The sequence below is a fragment of the Gekko japonicus genome, unplaced genomic scaffold (genome assembly GCF_001447785.1).
Source record: "Gekko japonicus isolate JY-2015 unplaced genomic scaffold, Gekko_japonicus_V1.1 scaffold240, whole genome shotgun sequence".
Taxonomy (NCBI): domain Eukaryota; kingdom Metazoa; phylum Chordata; class Lepidosauria; order Squamata; family Gekkonidae; genus Gekko; species Gekko japonicus.
In genome coordinates, this window is record NW_015164672.1 from 1,140,642 (window position 1) to 1,153,528 (window position 12,887).

A 12,887-nucleotide genomic window follows, 5' to 3' on the forward strand; every position below is an offset into this window, starting at 1 on the left:
CCAATAACTTGAATGCTAACCTCGATATTGCTGCCCTCTCCATTACATCTACACATTGTGTCATAGTTGGAGGAGAGAGACCAAGAGTTTCTGGGTAGGAACCCATCATACTAGCTTGGCTGGTTAAGATCAGGGTTTAACAGACACACAGTTTACAATGGGTAACCCCTGATCATTCTTTTTTAAATGTGAGAATCTGAACTGGCAAAAGCCACTTAAGAAACAAGTGAAACATTTCTAGGTGCCATATATATGCGCACGGCATTTGGGATTCTTCATGGCCCTAAGTACCTGCATCAAATTTCTAAGTACCTGAATAACCTGGGATTTTCTAACTGGGGCCAGTTCGGCAGGAAGACGACACCTATGGGACCACTCACCCACACAATGGCAGATGCAAGGTGCCAATGCTCCTGGTGGCCACTCACAACTCTATTTCTCCCTGTCTAGGCATGCGGAGGTGGAATCAACACACACAACTTCCTCAGGGTGGGAAGACAGCCTTTCTGTGGAACTTCCACCCTGCTGTAAAAGTTCTCTGGGTGACCGTGGACCAGTCTTGCTCTCAGCATAACCTACATTGCAGGATTGGTGTTGTGAGAATAAAGTGAAGGCTGGGAGAATAGTGTTGCAAGCTATTGTGATGTCTCAGGTGAGAAGTACAGCAGGCTATACACCCCCCCCCCCCCCCCCCCCCCGGCAATAAATCACTGTATATAATTGCAGACTCTCTTAACTTACTGTCTGGTTTGCTCCCGGTTGGCATATGTGACATTGACAACTGCTGTCTCGCTGTCTGTATTCACTGACACAAAGAAAAAGAAATCTGACTTAATTAAAAGGGACATTACTGGCGGAAGTATTTATTATGACTATTTTTTAAATGTATATTCGGTACTTTTCCTCCAACACAGGCTCTCAATATGGCTCATAAACCAGAAGGCTTCCTAATATACTATAAACAAAAATTATTCAAAACTCACTCCATGGCTGTAAAAAGACCTCAACAACAACCAACAGCCTAAAACCCAAATGAAATTCTCAATAGAGAACTTTAAAAAAAAAAACAACCCAACAGCAACTTTAAAATCTTATAAAACATTTAAAACCAGCATGCTAATTAAGACAGCAATAAAATGGCACAGCATTAAAAATCTAATAATACCAACAACAACAATAATATTCATATCATCAAACCAGCAAAAAAATATTTTACAAAAAGAAATAGAATTAACAGCTCAACCCAAGCCTGAGGGGAAAAACAGGAGTGAATGGATGAAGTCTCTTAGGACGCCCAGCAAGATTAGAATAGATCTCCCTCTCCCAGGGGAGGGCAGAGCCTGGAAGGGGAAAGGGCAATCCAATAGAACTGGAGCTCACCAGTCACTTCACTTCCTGTCTCCATCACTGAGAGAAAACAAAGGTAGTGCGTATTGAGGGTTGAGAGCAAGAGAGTCACTGTATTCAGATGCCACAACAAAATATTTGGTGTTTACTCATGATGGGCACAAACACATCTTGCTATCAGGCTCATGCACTCACCCCTTGCACATGGAGCGCAACAGAAACCTGCCTGGCTTGGGAAGCCTTTGACTAAGCTCCAAATTTGCCGTCAGGTTCAACCGCAGGTGCCTTAGCATTTGTGTCCCTGTGCCCTCCTGACCCCTGAAACTGAGATTCTGAAATAGGATTTAGCCAGGGTTAAGAATCCCAGTTCATGAGAAGAAAACAATTTCCAATTTGCCCCCAATGTCTGCATTCAGTTACTCACCTGGTATCAGACTTGATGGGTTTTCTGTTGTCAGGTAAAGATGTTCTGAATGCTTTGATCACGGTTTATGTTTTGCAGGTTTATCTGTGGTTTTACCGCTATACTTGGTGGGTTTGTTAATTTGTTTGCTGAGAACAAATTTAGAGTCCAGTGGCACCTTTAAGACCAACAAAGGTATATTCAAGGTATGAGCTCCTGTGTGCAAGGTATGAGGTCTTGTTTGCACACGAAAGCTCATACCTTGAATACACCTTTGTTGGTCTTAAAGGTGCCACTGGACTCTAAATTTGTTCTACTGCTTCAGACCAACAGTTGACAAACTGGATCTTGTTTGCTGAGAGTTGGTTTGCTCTGCTATTCTTCTTATGTTAACTTAGGCCCTTTTGTCAGTATGCTTAGTATATGGTTGGGGGGGTGTTTGCAAGAGGGTTTTAACTGCTTTAGTGTGACTGTGGCCCCGGTCACACGGGCCTGATAACGCGCGGGGTGGGGGCGGGGGCGTGGCTGTTCGCCCCAGAGCAAAATAAAGCGCGGTAGCCTGATCACACAGTCCCTCGAGTCTCCATGCTTCGGCTGTTAGCTGGTGATCACACAGCGATGCTGCACCGTGGCAAAGAAGCGGCACGGTATGATCACACAAGCGTTTCGCGTTTGTGATCACACAGCGATGCTGCAGCGTGGCAAAGAAACGGCACGGTATGATCACACAAGCGTTTCGTGTTCGTGCGCATGCGCTTATGAAAAATATCCAGTTTGTGACGGGACGTGGACGGACACTGGATACCACGGGATACTAGCGCTCCCGCGATCAGACGCCTGCCTGTGCCACACATTTTCTGGATACTAGTGCACTTTTCCTTGGTACTTTTTAACTCCGCATCTTCGGCGGGATGCCACGGGTTGGCCATGGGTGCGCTACGCTTCCCAGATGTTGCGGTGTGATTGCGCCCCGAAAAGCTGCCCGACATTCATGCTTTTCGTGCGGCGAATTCTCCGTGTGACCGGGGCCTGTATTGTCTTACATTGTTTCTGCTGTGGCTTCTGGTGAGATCTTAACATTTATTTTCTTCGTAACTCATCAACTTGTATCCAACCGTTTGTGGGCTTAACAGAGTGGGACTCTCCGCCTTCCCTCTCCAGCCCCCCCCCCTACTCCAGTTTGTGCCCATTACAAACAAACGGAAGTATCTTCTGACATCTGAATGCAGCCAGTGATAAAGCCCCCGTTAGGATCCAGTGGTCTGGCTCCTGTATTTTGCTCCAAGGCACACTCCTATACGTTTTCTAAACATTCCCAAAGAATCTTACCTTGTTCGCAGTTTTCCACTGTACCATATTGAGCTAGCAAACCATCCAGAACCTACCCAAATGTGAGAATGGGGAGAAATTGTGTTACCCTCAATATTCTTGCCAGACAGAGTTATAAACAGCAGACATTCACAACACTTTCTCCTAAAGGTCTCCTTGTTGAATGGACATTATTTCGCTTCTCCTCCTTTCCAAATGTTCAGAGTGGGAAAGCATCACATCAAAATAAAAAATACACAAATATCATTCAATTAAAAACAAATAGCCACCCCAGCAATTGTTCTGCAAGCAGACGTTTGCACTGCAATGACACAACCTGGGGCTTACTACAGTCAAAATGAGCAAAGCCACTTGGATTAAACAGTCCCACTGAACCCTTTGCAGTAACATTGTGTGGGGACAGTGTTATATCAGCACTGGATCTTTTGCCATGTTTCCCAAGGTCTTCCTCCTCCTCTATGCCCTGGTATTAAAAGGAAGTTCAAGAATAAGAACATAAAAACATAAAAGGAGCCTTGATGGATCAGACTAATGGTCTGTTGGCCACAGGAACAGAAAGCTTTAAAGGGGAATCAGAGAGACTCGTGGAGGATAGGTCTATCAGTGGCTACTAGTCATGGTGACTAAAGAGAATCTGGTGACTAAAGGGAGCCTCCATGGTCAGAGGCAGTCAACCTCTGAACACCAGTGCCAGGAGGCAATATCAGGGGAAGGCCTCGGCCTCCATGCCCTGTTGTTGGCCCTCCAGAATGAGACAGGATGCTGGACTACATGAATCCCTGGTCTGATGCAGCAGGAAATCTCTTATGTCCATCTAGTTCAGAATCCTGTCTCACACACTGGCCAACTAGTTATTACAGAGGGCCAACAAACGGTACAGAAGCCGGGGCCTTCCCCCCAATGATGTCTCCTAGTACTGGTATTCAGCAATTTACTGCTTCTGATGGTGGAGGTTCCCTTAAGACACCATGGCTTGTAGCCACAGATGGACCTATCCTCCATGAAGATAGATCAAGATGGGTCATTGTGTTAATCTGTCTGTAGCAGTAGAAAAGAGCAAGAGTCCAGTAGCACCTTAAAGACTAACAAAGTATGTGGCAGGGTACGAGCTTCCGCTAGTCACTGCTCGCTTCTTCAGAACATCAGGTATAAGAAGTGAGCAGTGACTCACAAAAGCTCAGACCCTGCCACATATTCTATTGGTCTTTAAGGTGCTACTGGACACTTGCTCTTTTCTACGGCTATCCTCCATGAATTTATCTCATCTCCTTTTATTAAAGGGTTTGCAGAATTGCCACAAGAATATGCACTGGCATACACTGAAGCCTTGACTATTCACAAGTGCACCAAAAATGCCTTAAGGCAAGGGAAGAAAACAAGCTTCCCCCAAACACTGAGAAAATGCAAAGATGCTTTAAAAAAAATGACACCCCATATTTATATCTTAATAGATAAATGGTACTTGTGGGCAGATAGCTGGGTACTCTCTTCGCGGAGGTCAGCTTGGGCAGCTTAGACTGACCAACCAATGACTGACTCTTGCATGGGGGGGGGGACACACACAATCAATCGCCTCTCTCCACATACAGACACTCAAGGGGGCACACTCCAAGATAGTGCCCTGCTTTTAACAACATTCAGTTGCTAGACCTGGATGAGCATAGAGGGGATCCAGTAAGTTTAAACTAAGGGCAGGAAGGTACCAGCTAGATATTGGGGGGGGGGGGTTTACAGTAAGAGTTGTGCAACAGTGGAATCAGCTGCCTAGGGAGGTGGTGAGCTCCCCCTCACTGGCAGTCTTTAAGCAGCAGCTGGACAAACACTTGTCAGGGATGCTCTAGACTGATCCTGCATTGAGCAGGGGGTTGGACTAGATGACCTTTATGGACCCCTCCAACTCTGTGATCTTATGATTCTTAGAACAGGAGGCAGTCTGGTTGCTACCAGGCCTCCACTCTGATGTTGTGTTCAGAGCAGACATCCGTAGTCTTCAAACTCCACAGCCTCCTCTAAAGCTGCCTATTCTGCCCCCAGCCCAGCCCAGCCCAGTCCAGAAAACCCCTTCCCCTGGAACCTTGCATCACCTTGCCTCTTGGTGGCTGAAAACACAGGAAAAGTGCTGAAGACCTGTTCAGCCCAGGAAGTTACCCAGCAGTCATGGCAATGATAGGTCCCTGTGAAACTCTTTTCTATTAAGATACTCCACAACGAGAACAGCTTTCTGAAGAGCCAGCTCCACTACCCCCAGATGCACAGCAAGAGGAAGGCATACAGAGGAACAAAGAAACTCAACCCTCGCTCTGCTCGGTCTTGGCCCACACACTCACTCTCTCCACATAGCACGGGCTGTTTCACATATAAGTGAAGGTTTCTAAGATACAGACACACTTTTAGACCGCATATTTTTCAGTCACCTCACTTACCTCCCATCGTAGCTGAGGGGGGATGTTTCGTATCTGAATCTTGCGGCTCCTAAAATAAAGGGGGGGGAGAGAGTTTAGATTTCGTTCGTTCTTTCATTCTTTATTACGGTCATTTGACCAATCATATATGATTCCTTTTATTCTGTACTTTGTGCTCACAGGCCAACAGGTCATAAGCAAACAAAATACATAATCCATATCATACAGAATAATACAAACCAATAATACAGAAAATAACCAAACAACCAGAAATACTAAGTACAAGGAAAAAAATATAGTATTATGAATAAAAGTCATTAGAAACCATTGATAAAAATTTTTGCCACAGCAAGAGTTACACTTGGATTGGTATCAGCCGGAAGCTTTGTAACTACTTCTTGTTTTGAAATGCGTTCCCACTTCTGAATGTGTACTGTGATCCATCATATAAAACATTTACACTTAAAGATTCAGGCATACAGGAGACCAAATAAAAACAATTTAAAATTAAACTCTAGTTACAGTACAGTTTCCGAGACCTAAATATCACCAGACGGAATCTAGCTACTTGATGAGTAATCTTGGCATTCTTATCAGATAGAAGATAATCAAATCTCGATTTTTCTCATTGAGACTACAGAATTTGCCTAACAACGAAGAGATGAGCTTATAACTCAGTGTCAGAGAAAGTGTATTGTGTGGAGAAGGCCACAGGTTCAGTCCCTGGCATCTCCAATTAAAAGAATTTCCAGTACCAGGAGCTGAGAAAGATTTTTCAACGCCCGAAACTGTGCAGAGTAGACTGTACTGACCAGGATCAACCAAAGCAACTCTGTATATTACATATTTTTGTTTGGGGAGGAATTGTATCTAAAACATAAACTCTACTATCTATCTAGAAAGCCATCGTGGTATAGTCAGTGCTCCACTTCCTTGCACATTTAAACTCTGACAACACTGACCCCCCCCCCACAAGCAATGTTCCCTTTAAGCTATGGAGTCTTGTGAGCAAAAACGCTACTTTGTGAGCTGCTGGCATTAAAGTTGTGAGCAGGTAATTTGACTACTGCATGAATTAGTTTGCTCTGGAGCCAGCCTTCCTGAGCTAAGACAAAAATGTGTGAGCCAGAGGCTAAAAAAACTGTAAGCTAGCTCACACTAACTCAGCTTAGAGGGAACACTGCCCACAACATACTGACAGTGTCCAGGAGGTGGCAAAGGCCTGTGAACATTTGGGTCTTGTCTCTGCAAGAGGAAACTTTCCCCTTAGTCAAGACAATTATCCTCAGTTGGCACAGATAACCTGTGGCCCAAGGGAAGCACACCCTAGTGCCAGTGGCCATTTTGACTGAAGCCCCCTATACAGACCAATTATTTTCCAGTAAGGCCAGGGGTCTCTGTCATTTTGTACACTGCGCACAACTTCCCAATTTTATGCCTTCAACATCCACATATGCATACTTATTGAGCAGTTCATGAGCACTTCACTCTGAAACCCATGGAGGCAAGCTCCTAGAAATGTAACATTTCTGGAAAATTTTAAGACATGAGGAGAAATTCCCACCCTCCTTCCCAGGGAAAACCCAGAAATTCTAGAGAAAACTGACATGTATGTAATACTAAATTTCCTATCAAACATAAACCTATTGAGAAAACATCCGGGGGGGGGGAGGTGTTTTTTTCCAAGGACATTTTTTTTTCAAAAGGTTTCTTTTTCATAGGAAAGGGATTCTACAAAAGGCTCTTCCACCAATGGAAAGTTCCTTACTCTGGACTGGCACCGCACTTAGCTGAGCAGGATGGCAAGATAAAAGCCAAACCCCACACATCTGGTGTATAAGTGCCACTATGGGAAAGTGATTCTGCTGCTCCCCCGCCCCCCCCAGCAAAAAAGCTCTATGGACTCAACTGGTTCCTAAAAATTATCTCAAAGTTCACCATGTGGACAAAAAAAGTTCACACCTACTTCAAATCTGAAACGGCGGCAAGGTCCAAATCTGACACATCAGATAAACTGTCTAGTCTAACTTGCTTAGGTAGATCGATTACTAAGGGCCAAACTAGCCCTGCTGTTTTTTAAATAGGTAGATCCGGGTTTCCTGGAACCAGCTCTTGTTTTCCCAATGCCAAACAGCAGCAGCTGTTATTTTTTTGGTCTTTTTTCCTGACATTATTAGTGACTTTAGCCCTTATTACCCAATCCCATGATGACGGCTTCCATTCATTCACTGTAAACATTTTCCCTTGTCTGAAATAACTTGCATATCAAAGGCTGGATGATCTTTTTAAAACACAATTTAAGATAGTGACTACTATCACATCCTGTTACCACATCTCTCCGGCTCATCATAAATTCTGTAATCCTAAATAGAATTATACAGTTTGTAAGTCCATTAACTCCAAAGGTGGCCTTCGATCTTGAACAGGTTCTTCAACCCAGTCTTAAAATTATTCTGCAAGATAGATTTTTTGATACCTCTTTCAAAATGTTGGTCAGAGAGCACAAAGTGTAACATCATCTTTTATCAGACATGGTTTTGTTCCCCACCCCCACCCCCGTCTCCTAGAAAACCACATCCTGGAAAACCAAGGCATCATTCAAACTCCTTTCCTAATGCTTGACGGATTCAGGATCTGGATCCTTGTCTCCTCCACAACTCTCCAGAGCTTTCTGAAAATCGCATCCATCGGAAGGAGATGGGACAAGCAAAATTACACTCGGAGAGCGTCAGTGAGAATCTCAGGGGATCAATAAAGAGAAAGAATCTCTATAAAGGGCCTAGGGGGTTGTCTATGAAACAAGCTCTCGTTTTAATGGCTGAGAAAGATTGAGACCCCGGAAGGGGGGGGGAATTAAAAAGAATAACGGCAATAGAAGATTACGAAAAAGGTCCAAAAGACAAGAGCAACTTGCTATGCTCCCCGCCCTCCCCACTTCACTCTTCCAAAATCCTGCCTCCCAAAATAGAATCTTTGGGAATTTTCAATGCCAAAATTAACCCATCCTGCTATAGCAGCTGCCACACGCAACTACAGGTGGATCGTGGATACTGTCTCCGCCTTGCTGGACATTCCTAAATTCACCAAGCAGCTGTGATTTAGGGGTGATGAAATGTAAATACCGTAATAGATCCGTGGTCATGTGGGGCACGACCTGCTGTGACTATTTCACCCATGCAAACCCATATTTTATCGCTCTGTACCTGTCACATCCTCCGTCTTCTGCAGCCAGCCTTATCTCCTCCTCCTCCTCATCCCAAATTCTGCAAGGAAACACTAGCTCTGTTTGATAGACCAGTTACACACAGGGCTTAACTGGCATTGCAGAGACTACCATTCCAAATCGTTTCCCCTTGTGCTCTTGGCACGATTCACAGTATAATCTTAAACAGAGTTACACCCTTCTGAATCCACTAAAGTGAATGCGCTTAGAGAGGTGTGATTCTGTTTAAGACGGCATTGTCAGCTGCTTTAGAAGGGACTTGCACTTGTAAAAAGAGAGGATGTGGGGTTCAGAAAGTCAAAGACAATCCTGTAGGACTGGATTAGATGGTGTGGCAGCTATGGGGTGACAGGGAGAGGAGGGAAGGCTCTGAGGGAATTGCCTTCAGGACTAAAGAATATCCAGTCCCCCATTCTGGTCTTTCCTATAGATTCTTTATACCCCAACCAACCACAATCAAATGAAAAGAGGGACACAAGCCTTAAATTAAAGACTGGTAGTATGTAAGCTTTGTGGAGTACAAAGCTTACATGCTACCAGTCGAAAGGTCTCTTATTCGAAAATCTGCTAGACTAGGGCCGTACTTATATGTCAGGTAAATAGAGGCTGCGGTCAAACTGGAGGTTTGGAGCGATCTGGCAGCGCTTCTATTTGCAGTGGTTTAAATCGTCACGGGAAGGGCTGACCAGAAAGCACACCCTGAAGTGGCTCCTCCACGCTACGGTCCCACACTGAAGCATCCACACTACCAGCGCTTCAGTCACAGAGCACAGCCCTTGCTGGCAATGGGGGCCACTTATGCTCACATGTGCTTATGTGCACATCCCTAACGGGCGAAAAAAGGAACCCACGACTGAGACAGAAGTGACCATTCACACTTCCCATCTGTCACCTGTTTGCAACACGAGGGTTCAGACATGGGGGGGAAATGGAGTGGAAATGCTGGCATACGTAAAGACCAGACTTTCCCCTGTGTCAGCAAATTCCGCTTCCAGGACAGGCCGGACACGGTGCTGACGACTGGGGCACAGAAGGCAGATGTCGTTGTCTGATCATGCTCTTTAACTGCAACTATATCGTAACGCAACTATATCGGCTCAAACTGCTTGTGTGACCACAGCCAGAGATCACATTTCTTAGATTTTTGACTTGATGGACAAGATACAAATGGAGATGAACAACAAAGATTTATTTAACAGAAAACAAAATATTTACAAAGGTAAATATGATGTGTGGATGACGTAATACATAATGCAAAGCTGGCTTTCATAGTAAATAACCTCTGCAGGGAGCTTCAATTTCCCCCTTCTCTGGACAGGTTATCACAACAGGTTCAAGGCTGCTCTTTTTCTTACAGAGCACCTTACTACAGAACCGACACACACCAGTTAGGATGCTTATTTGAACCACTAAAATAAGCTTTCTTCCTTAAGCCGAACCCCAAACCTTAACTAAGGTGACACTCCTTTCCAGAGCCACAAAATCCCTATCCAAAGGGGGGGAATAGTTTTCTTCACCTTTCTTGAGCTCACCCCCTCCCATCCAGTGAAATTCCACGGGTTCTGATTGGCTGGCAATCACATGGATTTGCATGAGGCCTAAATCACAAGGATTGGCTCAGAGCCCTGGAGGAGGGGCGGGACTTGCAGATTTAACAGGGAAGAAGTCTATCAATGGCTACTAGCCAGGGTAAGTAAACAGAACTTCCACATTCAGAGGCAGTAAGCCTCTGAATACCAGAGCTAGGAGGGAATATCAAGGGAGAGCTTTGGCCTCTATCCCCTGTTAGTTGGTCCTCCAGGGCAACTGGTTGGCCACTATGTGAAAGAGGATGCAGTACTGGATGGACAACTGGTCTGATCCATCAGGACACCTCTTATTTCTTAGGACTGGGCATTTGACTAAACAATCTGTCAAAGAATCACAAAATGGGAAGGGGTCTTATGAGCCATCTAGCCCACTGCCCTGCTTGGTGTATGAAAGCCGAAGCTCATGCATCTCTGAGAGATGGTTGTCCAGCTTCTGCCTGGAGATTTCCAGAGAGAGAGAGAGCCCAGCCCCTCAGATAATGTCACGGACCAGAACATGGACTCCTTGTCAGGCAAAGAGCCCAAGAACTCATATGAGGATGGGCCTGAGCTCCTTGCATCACCACAGAAAGAGCCAACTGAAATACCTCCAGGAGCCCACTTAGATTTACTCAAGGAACTCCAGAAGTCTAAATCAACCCCTTGACCTTGGGATACAGCCCTGGTTTCTGATTGGGACATGGACCTTCAATCCCAGAGCCCACTGTTGCACCTGAGGTCCCTCCCCAACTGATCCCTCAAGCCTCACAAAGCCCTGAACCACCCCAGCTCTATCAGAGCACTCACTGCTGTAACCTAGTATGGCACCTTTAAGAGCCAATAACCGGCTCCCAGAAGGGTGGGTCTTGCATAGCCACCTCCGTGCTAGAATATTTAAGGCCTCAACAGGGCTTACTCCCCATTAAGCACGCTTAGGACTGCAGCCTTATACTTCCATATTTCATAAATATGCCAAACAGTACAATTTTGTACGATTTTATACAATCACTAAGTTCTAAATGGAACAAAGTTTGAGTCCAGTGGCACCTTTAAGACCAACAAAGTTTAATTCTGGGTATAAGCTTTCATGTGCATGCACCTGAATTAAACTTTGTTGGTCTTAAAGGTGCCACTGGACTCAGACTTTGTTCTGTTGCTTCAGACCAACACGGCTACGCATCTGAATCTATGTTCTAAATGTTTTATGTTGTAAGAGTAGTAAACCAAATTTAGGTTTCACAACTGAGTATATTCCAAGCTTCCTCAGCATCCCCCCCCATCTGCCATGACTTCAATATTCCTAGCCGAGGCCAAGCCGAAGGGAAGAACCTGAAACTGTAAGTGTTCCCTGTCCACGCAGAAGCGAAGGAACCTGCGGTGATGGAGAAACATAGGGACGTGAAGATATGCCTCCGTTAGGTCTATAGAAGAGAGAAATTCTTGTGGTTTTAGAGATTCCGCGATGGACCGCAGGGTCTCCGTGCAAAAGTGCTTTGGTTGAACAAATTTGTTTAAGAATTTCAAGTCTAGAATAGACCTCCAGTCCCCGTTTTTCTTGGGGACCGTGAAAAAAATGGAGTACACTCCGTCCCCCTGTTCGTTCCTTGGAACACCTTCTATGGCCTGGATATTCAGAAGGTGAGTTATGGCTGTCTTGGTTCTTTCCCTTTTGACAGGATTTTTGTGACTGGGGGAAGACAGAAATCGATTTGGTGGAATTGATAAGAGTTCTATTTTGTAGCCTTCCTGAACAAGCTCCCTCGTCCAGGTGTCCGGGTGAGAGTCAATCCACTCTTTGCTGAAGAGTAGAAGACGTCCTCCCACCGGGGGAGACGGGTAGTCACGCCTTAGGGGTCTTAGGTTCTCTCTCTCCTCTATCTTGTCTGTTTCCATATGATCTTGGAAACCTGTTGTTGAAGCCCCCACGCCAAAAGGACTGTTTATTTCCCCACAATGATCTTCTATTGTCCTGCCTAGCTCTGGGCGTCGCTTGGTATGGACGAGATGCGAAAGAGGAGGAAGAAGAAGCAGGAGGAAATGAGGATGGCCTTTTATCGCCAAGCCGAACAAATTTCGGAAGAGATTTCTTTTTATCACGGGTTTCCACCAATATTTTCTCCAGGGGTTCCCCGAATAATTTGTCTCCTTGAAAGGGATATCCTGAGACAATAACTTTGGACTGATAATCTGCCTGCCAGGATCTCAACCAGACCAAAACCCTCCAGTAGCCATGTATACAACTGCTCTGGCAGCAGTTGTATCAATTTTCTCATCCATACAATGGCCGCTCTGGACACTGTAGAGGCGGCAGAAGAAGCTTTAATTGCCAAGGAAGAAGCTTCATGGGATCTGCGTAGAGCAGTGTCAGATCTCTTATCTATGCTGTTTCGCAGATTGCCCTGACCATCTTCTGAAAGTAAGCCTGATGACTGAAGAGCAGCCACTGGGGCATCTACAGCTGGAATCTGTAAAACATCTGAAGCAGAGGAAGTTACTGGATACAGTCTCTTAAGTAGACTAGGTATGGTCTTGCTAGAAAATGGCTTTGACCATTCAGCTTTAACTTTGCTCATATAAAAACCTGGAAAGGGAAAGGCCCTTTCTGAAAGGTCATC

The 12,887-nt window shown here is 45.1% G+C and overlaps 1 protein-coding gene across 3 annotated transcripts in view; it reads right to left on the reverse strand.

Moving 5' to 3' along the window:
• IGF2BP1 (insulin like growth factor 2 mRNA binding protein 1) overlaps positions 1–12,887 on the reverse strand; it is a 101,913-nt gene that overhangs the window by 19,277 nt on the left and 69,749 nt on the right. For all 3 annotated transcript variants that reach the window (XM_015409234.1, XM_015409231.1, XM_015409232.1), the window contains exons 3-5: positions 5,503–5,551; positions 3,080–3,131; positions 742–805 (exon numbers count right to left, since the gene is read on the reverse strand). In XM_015409234.1, the coding sequence (XP_015264720.1) occupies positions 742–805; positions 3,080–3,131; positions 5,503–5,551 (165 nt within the window). The remainder of the gene's footprint in view (positions 1–741; positions 806–3,079; positions 3,132–5,502; positions 5,552–12,887) is intronic.